Below are 19,014 nucleotides of genomic sequence, written 5' to 3'. Positions count from 1 at the left end.
GCTGGGAATATCAAATGAGCCCTGCATGCTGAGTGCAGAGCACCGTGACCCATGGAGTCACACTCAATAAGCGAGAGCCACTGTGATACTATTGTTACTCTACCGAAAGAAGAGGAGGAAAAGAAGGGGGCACTACGTACAACCAACTCAGTCCAACTGCATCTACCCTTTCTAAGACCAGAACATTCATACACTTCGAATCTTCTAAACAAAGCTGTAGGCTACGCATCAGCCGTATTATTTTTCAATCTCTTGAGAGGCCTCAAAACCCTCCACAAGTAAATGGAAGTAGAGAGAATCCTTAAATGTGCTCTGTCGGGCCCCTTTGGTCATCTTGGGCCCACTGTGGATCCTTGTGGGTCCTGTGTATTCTTGCTGGGTACCTGGCCCAGGTACACTGCCCGGGGTAGAAGGTCATGGACAGTACTTTCCCACGACCGACCCTGCCCAGAGCCCCACTTACAGCACTCGATGGGGTTGGACGCAGTCTGCAAGGAGACGATCCTTCCGCTGGACTCTGCAATGTGCACCCGGAAGACCAGCCTCACCCGCGTGTTCTTCCTTCCGATGTCCGTCTCGCCTTTCCGCAGCTCAATGTCGGCATTTCTGAGCTTCAGGATCCCAGCACAGTCGATGCTGCCGGAAGGTTGAAACCCCCATTTCTAACTGATCACCTTAGTGAGCAGGAAAGATCACCCACGAAACCATCCTAGTCAGTTAAACAAAATAACTCTGCAGCCCCCGACAGGGGTAATTGCAATGCACTGATAAATATTTCAGCCAGGAATTTATCCAAGACGGAGATGAAACACTTACAAAGTAGAGACATTCCCCAGTGGAAGTTACTTCCCCAGGGAGATTTCTCATGCCAACTTTTGTACTCTTAGAAGTATCCGAAAAACTCAAATACACAACTGGCGAAAATTGATTATGGATTATTCAATAGATAACAGTAGGGTATCAATATTAAATATCTTGAATTTGATAAGTCACTTAGAAGTATAAGAGCAATCTTATTCTTAGGAAATGCGTGATGAAATATTTAAAAGTAACAGCCTTGATGTCTGCAACTAACTCTCAAATGGTTCAGGAGAAAACGGAGAGAGGGTGAGAAAGAGTGATAAGAGTGAATGTGGAAAATGTTAACAATTGGTAAATCTGAGTAAACAGTATACAGGAATTCTTTGTATGATTCTCGCAGTTCCTCAGTAAGTTTGAGATTATTTTCTAATATAAAGTTGTTTAAACTCAAATACATGGGTGCAATGTTTCCCAAATTTTAGCCATATGCATATTAGCTTTGTGAGTTTCTTTAGGTCAAATAAATTTTTTAAATGTAAATAAATTTAACCTTATCCCAAACAACCAAATCCAAAGATGCATGAGTATTCTTATGTCTAATACACGTGAAAAATATTTAGGTCTAGAACTTTTAAAACAGAAATCTCTATGGGTCCATCACACAGTGGGAACCACCATCCATGGCTGCTTCCTCCAACCCCATAGAGTCCCCTGTCCCAAATCCCTGCCCCTTGGCCCCACTCTCCTCCCCATAAAGACCCACCACCCTCAGCCCCAGCCCTTACGTCGCCCTCATGTTGTTTTTTGGCTCCAGGGGGATCTCCAGGACTTTGGTATTGCCCACGATCTTCTCATAGCTGGTGGTGGTGACGGTTTTTCCTGTGATCCGGTGCACCTGGTAGAAGGCATGGGGCTTAAGGATCCGCTCGTCGGCTGTCCCAATGAAGATCTGAAGTCCCAGGGGCTTGTTTTCCATGTAGCCGTGGAGCTGGGGGGCAGAAAACAAATAAAAATATTACAGCAACATTAACATGCAGGGTATGGTGGCTGGAGACCAACAAACAGAAAAGATCAGGAAACTCATGGGCAGTGGTAAGAGCACGGGATTGCTGCAGCGTCTGGAGGAACAGAGAACTGGATGCAAGCTTGATGTCCAGCCAGAGGGGACTTCTTAGATAAATTACACGGATCTTCTCTAAAATGGAATATTAAGTAGCCACGAGAAAGAATTTGGTAAATCAGAATTGCAATTACTGAGAAACAGCCAGAAACTATGATTAATTGCTGGTTGGGGGTTGGGGAAGGGAAGTGTTGCATGTAGTGAGGATAGAAAATAATGTGAAAAGACAAACCAGAACTCTTGACAATGGGAAGATCAGAAGAATGAACTTTCACTTTTTACATGAATATATTCCACTTAACAAGTTAGATTTTGTAATTTAAAAAAAAGAGAGAGCAAAGCAAAAGTACCCCATCTAAGTCCAAAGGAAATTAATGACTGGAAGAAAATATGTGCAACATATAACAGGCAAAGGATTAGTACCTAGAATATATAAAGAATGTGTACAAGTGAATAAGAACAAGATTCCTGGCCATCCTATTTAAAATTGAGTCCCATCCCCAGTGGTTCTCCCTCTCTCCTTTTCCTTCTTTTTATGCCATATAACATACTAAATATTTTCTCAATTCTGTTTTGCTTAGCTCTTTCTCCTACAACGAGACTATCCCCTTTGAGAGCAGGGATGTCTGTTTATTTAACTTGCCACAAAATCCCTAGCACCTAGAATAATGCTTGGCACATGGTAGGCATTCTAGTACATGTTTGTTGAATGAATTAATATAACTATCCAACAGAAAAATGGGCAAGAGATTTGAACAGGTAATTCACAGAAAAACAAATAGCCATTAGCATAGAAAAGACGTTCAATTTGACTTATAAACAGGAAAGTGCAAATCTAACAACCACGAGATAACCATTTTTCACCCGTCAGACTGGCACGCATGTAGATATCTGAGAATATCAAGTGTTTGGGAGACTGTGGGGAAACAAGCACTCTCAGGCAGCTGACAGAAACATAAATTGGTGTAACCATTTTAAAGAGTATTGGAGTCGCAGCTATTAAAATTAAAAATACGTATTCCACATGACCCAGCAATTCCATTTCTCAGTATGTACCCTAGGAGAAATACTGTGCATGCAGGAGACATGCACAAAAATGTTTAGTAAAACAAATGGAATAACAAATAATTAGCTCCATCAATAGGCTTACGAGGAGTATGACATGTCCAGGGTATCGAAGACTGCAGCAGTTAAAAAAAAGGAAGGTAGAGATCTATGAAATGATCCAGATCTAAGACATACTGTTGAAAGAGAAAAGCAATTTGTAGAAAAATACAGAGAGTGTGATACAACTTATTTTTAAAATGCTGAATGTTTTCAATCCATCCATTTATACACATGTAAATGCAATAGGAGAAGGTGTGAGAGGATGCACTCCAAAGTGACCACACCAGGATCATTTCTAGGGATGAGGGAGGAGATCAAGGTTGAGAAGGTGGTCAAAGAGGACTTTAACTTTATTGACAATGTTATAGGAAGAAGAGATACCTGGAAACTCGTGAAATTAACACTGGATGTTGAGTTGAGAGTTTGAAGATGGGTTCCTGTCTTGCCACTCCCCAGCTGAGAAACGCTGGGAAAATCATTGAATCCTTTTGCCCTTCTGTGCATATTCCTTTCTCTGCAAATTGAGGGGGTCTATGACAAGTGACAGCTCACCAAGATCCCACCCTTCCATGAAGTTGCAGAAATTTCAGTAGGCTCTCCAGTCAACTGCGAATAACGAAGGCTCCTAAGCAATGGACGATTACACGTGGTCTAGAATTGTGCTCTCCAATACAGTAAATAACACAAAAATTAAATAAAATTGAAAATTCAGTCTCTCCATCACACTAGCCACATTTCAAGTGCTCAGTAGCCACTAATGGCTGGTGGCTACCATAATGGACAGCACAGACACAGCACATTTCCATCTTCGAGAAAAGTTCTATTGGACAATGCCAGTCCAGAAAGATGGCGCTCTCTCAAGCCCTTCTGCAAACTATACAGAGAGACAGGCTGGGATGCAGCAGAGCCAGATGACAACCTTCTTCATAACCTGCCAGGCCGACACCCAGGACACTTAGATACGTGTCTGATACACACCTGAGAGGCAGCCCAGGGCAAAACGGAAATGAAGTCAGAGCCTCTTATCTTTCTCCCCTACGCACACTGGAGAACAGGGGACTGTTCTCGGTGATAAAAATTAAAGGAAGAAGGGCAGTGTTGAGAAGAGATTTTGTTTTCTTATTGTTTTTGCTTTACATTTGGGCTCAAGGTAAATATATTTCCTCCTCGCACATCGTGGATTTCTCAGGAAGTGGTAAACAGTGTTACAGGGCATCGAGAAGAAAAGTAGGTAAAACAGATAGTGGGCCCTGATGGTCTGAGGTTCCTTCCTCTTCCCGATGACAGAAGAGCAGAAATCGCAGGCTGGGTGTACTCATGACAAACAGCCAGGGAACACCTACCTGCAGATAAAATCTTTCACGTCCCCATGGCTCTACCTGAATCCAGTCACTTCTGCCCCCTCCCCTGCTGGTACATTAGTCCAAGCCACCAAGGACTCCCCCTGAGTGGCCACCACTGTCCTCTAACTGGCCTCTTCCTGGTCTTTCACAAAACAGCCCAATGATCTCTAAAAAGTGCAAATCAGACCCAGACACGCCCCTGCTTACAACCCTCCAAAGACTTCGTGGCCTAAGAATAAAATCCAAACTTGGTGCCGTGGTCTTGAGGCTTCCAACAGCCTAGCCTCTGCCTTCTCTCTCTACACCATTAGCCTCCTGCCAACACCAGCCATCCTTCTGTTCCCTGAGCACTCCAAGCTCGTTCTGACCTCAGGGCCTTTGCACAACCATCCTGCCTGCTTGGCATACTCTTCCACCAGTACATTTAGTTTCAGATCCTCAGGTCTTTCCCGAACCTCATTACTGACATACACCCAGTACTGGAGCTAGCCAGCTCTTTCAGCCTTGCAACTGTTAAATTTTTAGGAATTTTAAAAGCCAGTGGACGTCACTTGGGTAGCCTGAAATCAGCCACAGTAGGAATATTTACACAACGAAAATTGGCAAGTGCTACAAATCACGGATCTTTTTTTCCGGAGAATTGGATATTGAACATTCACTAGCACAGCGCTGGAATAGTTACTTCTTTACCATTTGAAATTTTCTTGTGTAGTTAGTTATTTCTTAGGCTCTCTCTCTCCCACCTGAACACGAGGTCCATGGGAGCAGGGACCTTGTCTATTTTGTTCAATATGATCAATGAATGGTCACCGTCACCAACAATGCAGTGTATTTCCCTCAGGCCAAGCACTGCATTCACGTTTTACAGGTATCACAACAACTCCAGGTAGGATGGGCCCATTTCATAGATGAGGAAACTGAGGCTTGCAAAGGTCGGGCAACTTGCCCCAGTCAACACAGGGCACAGCCAGGATGAGAACCCCGGGTCATCAGGCTCTGAGCCACACCCTTATCTGACCTTGGCATCTGGTGGCCTCACAGCTGCTCTACGATCTATGACCACAGGTCAGAAAGTGCAGATCAGGTCCTCAATGAAATACGAGTAAGTGCTAAATTATAAGGTTAAGAGTGTTCTTCCTGCTGAACGAGAGAGAGGGAATGGGGGAGAGGAAGGGAGACGGAGGGAAGGAAAGAAACAGACAACAGAAATCAACACCAACAAACAACACTGCTCCTTGAGAGAGAAGCCCAATCCTTTAAGCAGGACCCGTCCGCGTCCCAGAGCAGCCCCCTGGTTGAGCTGGACCAGCTGACACAACGTGAGCAGATGGAACCCACCTCACCTTGGCGAGAGTCCCCCGCCCAGGAAACACCAGAGAGGGCGGTGGTGTGGCAGAAAGAAGAAAGGATTTTACATTTGGTCAGACACACCTGAGTCTCAACCTGGCCCCGCATCTCACCGGCTGTGTGACTTCAGAGCAGTGGTTCCACCCCTCTGACTTTCCATTTGCTCACATAACACAGGGACTTCACCCCCCACTCCCCAGGGCTCTTTCAAAGGCTAAATAAGGTGATCTTTGTGAGGCCTCAAAGCACGGCACACAGTAGGTGCCCACAAAACGAGAACTTTCCTTGTCATCAGACAATGACGCAAATCAAAACGTGGAGGTGATATTACAGAACTGAGTGGAAAGGCAAAGAATGAATGTGAAAGGCTCACAAAGTGAAAAACAACCCAAAACAGCCTCGTGTGTGAAACCCAGGGGCTCACTCCAGCCTCCTCTGTGGGCTACGCAGCGGGGAGGGGCGGATAAAAGAACCTCGCAGCCCCGCATGAAAAGAACACTTCCCCTCTCATCTCCACCCTCCCCTTCCCCAGAAGGTGCTGGAAGGTGCCCAGAGCCCTGATCGCTCAGCATGCTCATTCTGGAGGAGGCTTGCTGGCTCTCCGGAGATTCGCTAAGAAGAGCATATAGCCATTTCCTTGCTTCTCCAAAAACTGAGTGATTTGGGTCTTGCAAATAGAGCTTGATGTCTTGGGACGGCGTGACCTGCCCTCAAGGTCTCAAACGCCCTGCGTCCCCACTCTAGGGAGACTTCGGTCACGAGGCCTCTTTCCAGGCTTCTCCAAAGGTAAGGTCTTCTCAGGGGCCTGCGCAGGCAGAGGCGCCTTCCAGCCACGGCAGACACCTGCTGCCACCTAGAAGCTCGGGTCAGCCCGCGTCCAAAGCAAGAGGCTCCACTTCCTGCAGCCGAGAGGAGAGCAAAAGTTTTCTGCTTCTGGTAATTTCCCAGGCAGTCGACAAGCTCCCAGGAAGAAGGGGCGTTTCTAGAGCATTCAGCACAGCCTGAGAGCCGGTGCACGAGCACGGAGTGTCACGGCTGATTTAATCTGCACAGCAGTGCTCCCAGGAAAGCAGGGTCACCCCTTCTCTGGATGAGAAAGCTGAGGCTCTGTGGGATTAAGTGACTTGCTCATGACCCTACAGCTCAAGAGCCACAGGGTCAAAGCCCAGGGATACGGCCAGACTGGCTTCCTCTGTGTCACTGACTCAGAAAAAGGCCAACTCGCCCAGAGTCGGGGTTATCTGGATCGTGCGTTTTGTAACAGGCACTGCAGTCCATCCCCCAGCTCCGCAAAAGGCAGCCAGAAGTGAACATGGTCTCCTCATCTCAGAGACCCCCGGCGTCACAGGGAAAGCTCCTCAGAACCACCCCCACCCCCAAATTCAGGCTCTGCCCACGCTTTGCAGCAATGTGACCGTCCCGAGGCACAGACCAAAGAGCGTCGGTGTTTGCTGATACTTGCTCTCCCTTTGTCTTGTCATACAAGTCAATGGGGTTCCTCCACCGTAGGAAAAATCGACCATATAAAAAATATAAATTATAAAGAGAATACTCCCATGAAATCAGGAAGCATTTTGGCATACGTCCTTCCAGACTTTAAATCTTGTTTAATGAGACAACCTCAAATGACAGCAGAGTATCTTCCATGGCTCAGACTATCGCAAGGCCAGGGAGCTGCCCCTGCAAATGATTTAAGGAGGCGCTGGCTCTCAGGCTTGTGCAAATGCGAGGTGGGCCCCTGACAGCCAGTGCTGCCTTAAATTTTGCCCCCTCCCCCAGTGCCTTGCCCTCGTCCCAGCCCTGCTGTTTCCATCCTATGTATGGACCAGTTTTATCCCCTATGGTTGGGCATTTAGGTTATTCGAACTCTCCCCCAGTACAAACACCACAAGGAGAACTCGTCAATGACACTTCCCTTAAAATGATTTTTCTACCAGCTCTGCTCAGAGCTTTTTAAATACTCTCAGCTGGACGAGGCTGCCACCAAATCCAAAATGTGGGACTGATTTTCAAGATGGCAACTGGCCAAAAAAACTGTTTTGAATTTTACTAAAATCAAACTTTAACAACCTTAAGAAGCATTTTTTTGTTGAATCTGGAATATTAGGAAATCGGTTATCATCCTCAAAGGTTTCACTCTGAAAGAAGGGAAAGCCCAGGGGGGGCATTTTATTGCAGTTCCCAACGGCACACAGCACGTGGGGAGAAGATTACCACAAATACACATGGATCCCAAATTCTGCCTTTAATTTTGGATGTAAAAGTCGCAGAGCATACCTGCCACCCCGACCCCACACCCACCACACTTTACTCCCATCTCAGTCATCCACAACATTACGTATCGTTCTAATGAGCACGTATTAACAACCACATTAAACATCCTAACTCTTGATACCTCCCTCTGCCTCACCCCCATACTGCATCCACCTCCAAGTCCATCAATTCTATTTCCTAAAGCACACCCAAATCCACCACCCTTCCCCTCCCTCACTTCCAAACCACCACCACTTCTCCCCTAAGGAGTTCCCTGCATCCCCTCCAGCCCTCACCCCCCCGTTTTCCACTCTGCAGCCAGAGCCACCTTTATAAACATCAACTGGCCATCAGCCTCCCAGTGCCCATTGGCTCCAATGCGCATGCGCCAGCTGGCCCCTCCCCACATAGCGCCCCCACCCCCTTACCTCAGTCTTCCCTGTCTGATCTTTCAGGAACAATCCCCCCTCTACCCTTTCCCCCAACTTTGTCCTAATTAATTCCTAGTCAGAGTGCAGAGCCTGGTTCAAATGTTATTTCCCAAGAAAGTCTTTCCTTGCTCCCCGGATGCAGAGGGTCCTCCCAGTAATAGCCTCCTTTGTTGTCTTTATCATGATTGCAAGATATAATTAGTTGCCCAATTGTTGCACGTCTGCCCCTTTCCATCCTCGTAAAGTTCCATGAACCATTCGAATGCCCTTTTAGAGAAGAGGAAACCGCGGGTCAGAGACGTGAGGGCCCCACCAAGCAGGAGGCAGTGAACCCAGATCTGACTGCAGGAGGAACGCTCCCTTCCTCTGCTCCCTGTGGGACTGATGCAAAAGACAGAACAAGGTGCCACCCACGTGAAACTTGGCCTCGTTGAAATATGCACACCTAAGAGTAGTCTGCAGAAATAGAGTGCACCCCATCTGTGGTAGACAACCTGGCAGTTATCTTTCAGAATTACAAATGTACGCCCTTTTTGACATAGTAATTCCACTACTAGTGAGTGGGTTATCCTATGGGCATCCCAGCAGATGTGCGGAAAAAACTAAAGACAAGGTTATTCGATGCAGCACTCTATAAAATAGCAAAAGATGGGAAACAACCCAAAGACCCATCAAAAGAGTACTGGTTAAGTCAGTAGTGGTATATTATGGAATACAAAGCTGTTATAAAAAAGAAGGAGTATGCTAGGGACCAGCATGACAGTTAACACAAATGGCACCCCTGGAGTTGTGCAGTGCACAACCTGGGCAACCATATGGGCACCCTAAGGAAACTTTTTATGTACTGATAGAGAATAACCTCCAAAATATACCATAACAGTGAGAACAAATATATCTATTTGTGTTTCTAAGGTGTGTATATCTTGCGTGTCTATCCAAAATAAAATTAAAAATAAAAGTAGAAAAGAAATCATGTCCTATTAAAAATGTCCACTGGATTTTGATCATTCCCAGGGAAGAGTTCTGTTGTCCCAGGAACCCACGGTTGTAGCTCCCCTGAACATATTATAATGATTACAATTCAACACAAAAATTATTTTCGGAATGTATAAAGTAAAAAATGACACCAAAACATTCATTCAGAGAAAGAGACACCCTCTGCTTTTCTCTTTGTGAACCTTGACATGTCTTTAAAAGCCACAATGGAGAGAAACTAAAGTGATGAAGGTACAAATACATGTGAACGTCCCATCCCATCCCACAAGAAAGTCAAGACCCAGGACCCACCCAGGAAACCTCAAGAGCAGGAGTCCAAGGTGGAGACCTCAGCAAAGGAGGAGGCTGGCAGAGGTGCCAGCAGGCTCCCTGTGAGTTCAGGGTACGGGGCCTGCACCAAGACAGAAGCAAACCACACACCACATCCAGTCGAGGAGCAAGTCTTGGTGGCTCAACATTTGAAATCCATCCAGAATCTAACTGCTTCTCATCAGCCCTGTTACCACCACTCTGGTCTGAGCTGCCATCACCTCGTCCCTGGACTGCTGCAGCAGACTCTCCACTGGGCCCATCTCCCGCCTGGACTGCTGCAGTAGACTCTCCACTGGGCCCCTGTCCCGCCTGGACTGCTGCAGCAGACTCTCCACTGGGCCCATCTCCCGCCTGGACTGCTGCAGTAGACTCTCCACTGGGCCCATCTCCTGCCTGGACTGCTGCAGCAGACTCTCCATTGGGCCCAACTCCTGCCTGGACTGCTGCAGTAGACTCTCCACTGGGCCCCTGTCCCGCCTGGACTGCTGCAGTAGACTCTCCACTGGGCCCATGTCCCCCCTGGACTGCTGCAGTAGACTCTCCACTGGGCCCATGTCCCGCCTGGACTGCTGCAGTAGACTCTCCACTGGGCCCATCTCCTGCCTGGACTGCTGCAGTAGCCTCCTTCCTGGTCTCCTTGCTTCCATCTTTGCCCCCCTCCCGCTCCCCCAGCACAGTCTTCTCCACATAGCAGCTAGAATGACCTTTCAAATTGTTAGATCTTGTTGTTCCCCCAAGAGCAAACGTCTTACTCAGATTAAAAAGCCAACGTCCTTCGTGGCTCGGAAGATCCTACATGATCTGGCCCCCTCTTCTCCATCTCCAGCCCACCCTCCCCCTCCCTCCACTGTCGTCCTCAGGCGAGCCAGGCACACACCAGGCACACTCCTGCCTCAGGGTGTCGACTGTACTGTTCCCTCTGCGTGGAGGGCTCTTCGCCATATCCACAGGGCTCCTCCCTCCCTTCTCTCAGACCGCTCCTAGGATGAGCCCCGACAGAGAGGCCTTCCCGGCCCGGCCGCCCCAATACTGCTCCTCAGCCATTTTCAGCCTTCACCCGCCCACCCCCTTTCTGTTGCATCAGCCATTTACCCCCACCTGACGCTGTGATAGAGTCATTTGTCCTGCCTCCCCCCAGAGCGGCAGCAGCCTATCTGTCTTGCTGGCCGAGGCGTCTGCAGAGCCTCGCGTGCCACTGTGAGCGGAGCGCGAGCACCCGGGGAGGGAGGAGAGCGGGGGTGCCCACGCGGCTCCCTCCAGCGCAGGCGACTACCTCCCGGCCCACAGCGCCCACTGTGTCCTGCTCCGCGTGGGCAGGACGCGCCTGGGTGGACAGCGGGTACCTGGACCGCCCTGTCCCAAACAGAGGGGACGGCATCTCCGGGGTGTGATGAGAAAGGAGCCCCCGTGTGCTCCCTGACCCAAGCTGGGGTCCCGCCGGCCAGATACGCCTTCAGCCTGGCAGGAGACCTCTGTGGCCGGCAATGGACAGATGCCCACTGATAGGGCCACGTTTTGAAATCGCACCGTGAGCCACAAAAAGAGAGTTAGACATCTGCACGGGCTCGCAAACAAAACAAGTCAGTCTCTCTCAGTATTCTAAATTAAGAATCAAGTCCTTCTCTATTTCTCACATCACTGGAAATTAAAACCAGACATCTCTACCGCACAGCAAGCACGCTGACTGGAGGGAAGCTTCATGGGCCGAAACATGCTAAATTTGTTTCCAATTACCATGTCCACATCGAAACCCCGAGGAAGCCGTAGAAAACAGTGTGAGGAGATGAGAGGCGAGGCACATCGGCCTAATGGGAGTCCAGACCAGGGCTGCGCCCCGTTCCCCTCTCCCACAGCCCCCCCAGGGGTCTCCGAACAAAGAAACTGGATCATCTTGCCCCTTCTCCCCCCGACAGAGGCTGGAGACACGACCTTTCCCTTCTCTGCCCCGCCCACCCGTCTCCACCCTCAACCCCCAGCTCCTGGTCCCCTCCACAGAAGTGTCAGCTCAGCCACGGCTCCCCACCAGCGTCCCCATCCTGACCGACCACCTCTCCGAGCCAAGGAGCCACCGAGTCAGACAGCAGATGAGTTTGGAAGTCCTGGATTCAAATATGCAAGCCTTCTCAGGCGACTTTGGATGGGGTTTTGTGTTTTTGTTTTCTTAAGAAGCCAAACAAGTACTTTTCACATCTTCTTTCTGTAACTCCCCCTTGGGCAGAGCCAGCGTATCACGGAGAGCTCCACGCCCTGGAGCAGACTGTCTGGGGTGACATCCTCGCACTGCCACCCACTCTGTCATGCTAGGGAAGTTAGTTCACCTCTCCAGGCCTCAGTTTCTCCATCTGTAAATGGGACTAATGACACTATACACTTCACTGGGCTGTCGGGAGAATCAAGTGAGTTATGCGTAAAGCACGGAGCGAGCGCTCAATAGATGTTAACTTTTATTAATATTCTTCCTCCTATGGCTGGGTGACTTTTGGCAAATTCCTCTTCTCTAGCTAGTCTCAGTTCTTGGAAGAAATCATCTTGAAGGTTGTCATCTCTGGGCTCTAAAATGTAATGATCCTCAGGTATGTGTAGAATAAAATCCAAACTCCTCATCACAGCCTACGAAACCCTGCATGACGTGGCCCTTGCACATGTCACCAACTTCACCTCCCCCACTCTGGTCCAGCCACATGGGCCTCCTTGCTGGTCCTTAAACAGGCTGAGTTTGTTCCTACCTCAGGGCCTTTGCACTTGCTGTTCCCTCGGCCTAGAACACTCTTCCCCCAGATCTTCCCATGGCTGGCTCCTCCTGATTCCTCAGGTCTCAGCCTAAATTCAGGGCCTCCTCTGAGCAGCTAAAGTAGAGCCCCCTCCCCCCACCACCGTCACTCTGTCACAGCTTCCTGCTGATTTCCCTCCCGATAGTGACAAGCGTTATCTCATGCTTTGCTTACTGTCTGTCCCTCCCACTAGAATGAAACCTTGCTCCTCGCTGTGCCCCAGCACCCTGAACAGTGGCTGGCATACAGTTCCTGCCCGATAAATATTTGCTGAGTAAATAAGTGAATAGATTGAGTCTCAGGTTCCTATGTGTCTCAACATATTGCCAAGTGATTCATCCTCCAGTGACCCTGAGAAAGGAGGCTTATTCATGTCTGGAAGAGAATCCCCACGTTTGGAGTCTGCCTAAATTCACTACAATTTGAGCCACTCTGCAGGAATGTGTCTCACCGTGAAAGAGACGTATTGTACCAGGCTAACTCCACTGGAAGTCAAAGAGGAGACAAACTCAGGCTGGAAAACGAAGTTTACAATCTCTTCTCCAGGCAGCATTTAGGGATCAACACAGGGAGAGGCTGAGGCGAAAGTGCAGCGACTTGGCAGCCTCGTGGAGATGGCGAGGGAAAAGCGAGGCATGGAGAACACTTCCTGCCACCCGTATGCTCACCGAAGATAAGAAGGGAGAGCGTGCATCAAAAGCATCTCTCCAGGAGCCTCTCACTCCAGACACTGGCCTGATATTGAGGAATAAAGTGTCTACTGTCCATGGGGACCTGGGCTCTGGGAGAAGCAGGGAAGGGGGAGAGGACTGAGTGCCCCTGGAGCGGGCAACTGAAGACTGAAGGCAGGTCACAGACATTCCATGCACCTACCTGACCCTGATTAGTGGTACCCAACACAGCGGCGTGTGAACACCCCAGGGATGCTGGGACGAGAATCCCAACCACCAGCCTCGACGGCAGCCCCTCAGAACGCTTTGATAAAACAGCCCAGAGAAACTGCAATTCAGCCTCACACAAATGGTCTGCCGAGTCAGGGACCACGGGTGAGGCGTGAGTTCCGACCCCTCCTCTTCCACTGCAGCCAAACGCTGCAAAAGAACCCCGAGAGGTGGGCTGGGAAAAAGCAGGACTTGAAAAATGCGAGCGAGCCGCCGAGCCAGCCAAGGCATAAAAAGGTGAGTTATTCCCAATCAAATCACCCCTGCCCCCATCCCAAAGGCCGCGCAGGTCTCTCTGGATCCAGACCAAGAATTCTGAGTCACTTTTGCCACAAGGGGGAAAAAGGAGAAGGCAGACGTGATGTGTACCTTTCCGCACTCTATTTTGGGATTTTAAGATCCAATTTCTTTCGTTTCAAAGGGTGGGTGTTTGGAGGGCTCTGCATAACTCTCGCACCCTGCACATGGCCAGACGGCCGGCACGGAGACGGGCCTCTGTCGGTGACCGGGGAGAGGCGGGGCCCTCTGGCAGATCAACAGATCGCATCACACAGGAACAAGGAGCCCGTTCTTGTGTGGAGCGGCGCGGGGCTGGCTCTCCTAACACGACGGCGGCGTGTGGCCGATCCACTCTGACTCACCTCCTAAAGGAGGCCCATCCTGCGCCCGTTCACTCACTCGTTAGTCGTGCATTCGGCAGAGGGCCTCTCGGAGGAGGATGCTACGCTGGAAGCTGTTCTTCAGCACAGCCCCTGACCCATGTGACTGCACAGCCCTTTGGTGAAGAGTCGGGTTCCTCTCTGGGTGGGTGGTAACGTTCGCGATGATGATTATCCCACAATTTATTCAGACATGGGGCAAAAACCCAGTGAATCAGGATTTCTCAGCCTCAAGCACTACCGACCGAGGTTGACTACTGATTTGGGGGCCAGATAATTCTTTGTTGTGGGGCTCCCCTGTCCATTGTAGGATGTTGAGCAGCGTCTCTGGCCTCTACCCACTAGATGCCAATACCCCGTCCCCCCCCCACCCGGTTGTGACGACCAAAAACCCCTCTGGACATTGTCAGATGTCCCCCCAGGGACAAAATCACCCCCCTGAGAACCACTCTTCAATTAAGTTGACTTATGGAGAGTGGCTTTTTCTGCAGAAAATCTGCATTGGAATCCCGTCGCTCGTCTATCAGAAACCTCCGGAGTCACCTCTAATTCCTCCACTTCTCACTGCCCTTCCTATGCCCCCGGTCCCACCACCACCCTCTCTCGCTAGACCCCTGGCCCACCCCCTTGATAATCTTCCTGCTTTTCTCTTGCCCCCCATCCTAAATAGATTCTCCATGAGAAGCAGAGGGGTCTTGTTAAATCAAATCAAGTCACATCACACCTCTACTCAAAAGCCAGCAATGGTTTCCCAGTACATAAATAATTAAATTCAAATGCCACTCCCTGCGAAGTCATGCACCAGCAGACTCCTTCTTCTCTCTCCAGCTTCCTCTCCTACCGCTCTTCCCTCGTCCACTGCAGGCAGCCACACTAAGGGCCTCCTTGTCATTCCTCAAACACCCAGGCTCCTGCCTCAGGGCCCTTGCACTTGCTGTTCCCTCCATCTGGAATGTTCGTTCCCTGATTCTCGCCTGCCTGGTTCCTTATTGTCATTCGAATATCAACTTAAATGAACCCATCCCTGGAGAGGAATCCTCTGGCTACCCCAATAGAAAGTAAACCACCTCCCCAGGCATTTTCTCCTATCTCCCACTTTTTCCCCTTAAAACGCTTCATCACAATTGAAAAGACCCTATTTATGGTTTAGCCTGTTCAGTGTTTGTTTCCTCATTGGAATGAACACCTCATTTTTCTCCTTCACCTGGACACAGAGGCTGGCACATAGTAGGTGCCTAATAAATAATTATGAGTGAGTAATCTGTATGCTCTAAACATTCTACAATGAGCACATATTGCCTTTGTTACAAGAAAAAGACCTTAGTAAACAGTAATAATAGCTGCACCTTGCCCAGCATTGTGAGCACTGACTTCTAATGGCCCTGGCACCTGCCGTCCCCATGGCTCCTTGGCGCACGCTCTGTCCCTGAAGGCCAGAGGGACGAGGGTGCTCGTCTGGGTTTTGCAGATGAGGAAACCAAGGCTCGGATTCCCTTATTCTTCTACTAACTGTAGATAAAGTGCCTACGATGTGCCACACACAGTTCTAGGTGCTGGAAACTCAGCACTGAAAAGACAGACAGGGCTGACAGAGGGAAGTGGGGGTTTTTAACGTTTAGGCGCAGCCTCTCAAAAGAGGATCTCACAGGTTCCCAGGGGCCATCACAGGAGACCTTCCCTGCCCTTCCCTCTGGTGGCTTCCTCCAGGGACCTCTCCCAAGGCCCTGTGGCATCTACGAGTTTAGTATTCACCTCTCTAGACCACAGGCTACGGAACATCAGATAACAAATGAGGGACCACACCTCTCAAAACTTTAAAATAGTTTTTTAAAGACAGTGTTACAATATCCTTCTAAAGGCCATCTGTTGTGGCAGAGACCACTTGCTCTCTCTCTCCATTATCTATTTTCCCTTCCTTAGTAACAGGATTCCAATGATCTAAGTGGCAGTGAGCCCAGCTAGGAATCTACACTTCCCAGCCTCTTTTGCAGAGAAATGTGGCCACATGGCTAGGTTTGAGTCAATGAGATGTAAGCAACAGTGTGGGGAGGACTTGCAGAAAGATTCCTGAGAGGAAGCTAACCCAGCTGGGGAGTGGGCCGCATCTGCCCTATCTTCTTTCTTCCTTGGAATTCCACTGCTTAGAATATGGATGTGATGGCAACAGCTCCAGCAATCATTTTGGACCATGAGGTGACCCTGAGGGGAACAGGAAGAGATAAGGAGACGGGCTTCCTGATGACTTCATAGTACACTGGCTGACCCATCTCGAGACTTTCCACATAAGAGAATAAATTTTTGAGTGTTTAGGCAACTGTTATTTTGGGTTTCTGTTAGATGCAACTAAACGTAAGCCTAATTGAGAGACTCATCACATTGTACCACCATAACATCATTTCCTCCACACCTTCATGTTCCCCTCAACTGCATTTCAGCGGGAGTAAGATCATTCCAGCGGGGACCATGCTTAGGTGAGCTTCAGTTAAAAAAAAAAACAACTCAAGGTGCAAACAGTAGACAGATCAGTGCCCAAGTCTGCTTCACAAAAGGCTTCAGAAGAAGTGATTTCTCTAAAGAGCCAGCACTGAAAGAAACTGCCCCAGACAGGAAATCAAGCCATCCAACTGCTCAGAACCCTATCGGGTAACGACCCCCAGGTCCGTCTGCACGGCTTCCCGCCCTCTGACGCACCACCTGAGGAGCGTCTAGAAAGGTCTCCCCGAGAGGGGGGGTGGATGGGGAACAGACGGCTGGCTGACACACGCAGAGTGACGATGGTGCTCGCTAGAAATAAAACTGCTGCTTACTTTCCGTCTGGTCTCCGAATCGCTTTTTCCTGGTTGAGAGGTGCCAGGCCTGCCTGGCAGCTTTCTAAAAATTTAGAACTCAATTCGAGTCAACAAATATTTGTTGAGCGCTGCCTATTCTCAAAAATGCCATGCTGGGGAAAATTTGTATAACAGGAGGGTGCTATAATTAACCATAACAACAACAGTGACAGCGACAGCTAATAACGCATCGAGTGCTCGAGAAACATCGGGCGTTGTTCTAAGTGCTGATGTCCATCGGCTCACTCAGTCCTCTCGGCAACCCCATGAGGCAGGGGCTATTATTTTATACAAGGGGGAACTGAGGTCCAGAGAGGCGAGGCAATTTGTTCAAGGTCACACAGCAGCAAGCGAGAAGCCAGGGTTCCAATCCGGGCAGGTCTAGCTCCAAGGCCCATTCTCTTGAGCACGGCATGATATTCTGTTCCTGCTGTGCTGGAAGGGGGGAGAGAGAGCACACCCACAGTGGTCCCCACACCTCGGTCATTCTCCAGCCCCAGTCCCGAGCTTTTCCTGGACTATTAGTTACCGAATCTTTCTCTTTAAAATTTAACTCATTTTTCCTTATAGAAATTTATATAAACTGTATGTCACTACCATAAATAGGAAACCAGGATCACCAGTCAGAAATCAAAGGTGCCCATAAATACACAACCAAATAAATACACAAAAAAAACAAAATAAATACACAACAAAATAAATATACAAAGTCCATCACAGGAGGTGCCAGGGAAGAAGACAACCGAGTTGGGGGGCCCAGAGCAGATGCTGTAGATCATCAGGGACTGTTAAGAAACGACCTGGGTCGGTGCCTGGACATAGGAGAGGCTCAGCAGACCTTTGCTCAGGGACTCAGAAGCTCTGCCAAAGACTTAACATCGAGAAGACAAAGGACTGTCCCCTGCCCGTGTGCTAGGAGAAGGGTCCCGTGTGCAGGGCAGGGAGTAGAAAAGGAAAATCAACCAAAGTACAAAACTTGGATGTATTTTCCTGAAACCAAAAATGGCATTTGCTCAGGCAGCCCCTTGTCCTGTGGGGGATACAGCAGTGGGCTGGGAAACGTTTAACAACCAGTTGTTCAAGGGAAAGGCTTGACTTGTAGCGTTTGCCAATTTCCGTGGTGTAAATACACCCACCATGGCTGATTTCCAGCTACCAACATGGTGTCTCTGGATCCGGGAGGGGACATGCAGTGGCACACCATTGCATACTGTTTCTGCCATACGAAATGATGGGTGTAAATAACCTCAGGGGCATAGATTACATCAAAATGTAGGAGAATTCCTGAAAATTTAACACTCGGCTCCCGTGAGCTAGTACAAGCTGGTTCCATCACACCCCTGGCTACCTGGGTCTCTATGCACATCTGTTCATGTGAATATCTGCTCGTGGATCAGGCTGTCCATTTCTTACTCTCTCTTCTCCCACCAACTGAGAGCTTCCGCGTGCACATGCGCACGCACACGCACACACACACACACACACACGCACGCCCCCTGCCCACGGTCCCACTCTTGTGAAAGGTTGTAAGGGTCTTGCTATGTACGGTCTGGTCCCCTCTCCACTCGCATCACTCCAGCTCCTGCTGTCCCCCGCGCCCTCGGCAGTGCCACCGACACCCCTGCATGCACGCAGCCTGGGCTCCCTCGGCCGGGGAAAGCCGTGTTCTGGCCCCGAGGCTCGGGCTCCTTCCCACCCCAGCAGGAGCTCCAGCCTGTCTTTCAACCCAATCACACACATCTTCCTGTCTAGACAAGGCCACCGGCTGCCAGGGCCCCGGAGTGAGTGAATTCACAGCCCTCCACGCCCTGGCACCGCGGGGACCATCCATCGCCGGGCCCTCGGCAGAGCTCCGCGGGGCTGACTGGGCCGGAGGACCCCTCGCGGACCCCGCACGGCCCTCGGCTTGTCCTAGAGCCTGGAGGGGACTCTGCACACTGCCGGGTGCGAGAGTGCGTGAGTGTCACATGGTGTGTGGTATGCCACCCCCAAGACCCAGCGCTGGCAACGCGGAGAGTCATCTGTCATCCTTTCGCTGAAAACTGGGAAAACAAACAACAACCCCGGCCTCATTTAATGCGAACCAAACACAAAAGCCGCAGGAG

General features: G+C 49.6%; 1 protein-coding gene across 2 annotated transcripts in view; it reads right to left on the bottom strand.

Moving 5' to 3' along the window:
- The window catches only part of NFATC2 (nuclear factor of activated T cells 2), a 142,698-nt gene that overhangs the window by 76,788 nt on the left and 46,896 nt on the right, over positions 1-19,014 (bottom strand). For both annotated transcript variants that reach the window (XM_004430266.3, XM_004430265.3), the window contains exons 4-5: positions 1,587-1,789; positions 464-636 (exon numbers count right to left, since the gene is read on the bottom strand). In XM_004430266.3, coding sequence (XP_004430323.1) covers positions 464-636; positions 1,587-1,789 — 376 coding nt within the window. The remainder of the gene's footprint in view (positions 1-463; positions 637-1,586; positions 1,790-19,014) is intronic.

Source organism: Ceratotherium simum, chromosome 21 (assembly GCF_057802395.1).
Source record: "Ceratotherium simum simum isolate JZ-2026a chromosome 21, ASM5780239v1, whole genome shotgun sequence".
NCBI classification, from domain to species: domain Eukaryota; kingdom Metazoa; phylum Chordata; class Mammalia; order Perissodactyla; family Rhinocerotidae; genus Ceratotherium; species Ceratotherium simum.
The sequence above is the reverse complement of the archived record's forward strand: the minus strand, read 5'-3'. Positions and strand labels throughout refer to the sequence as shown.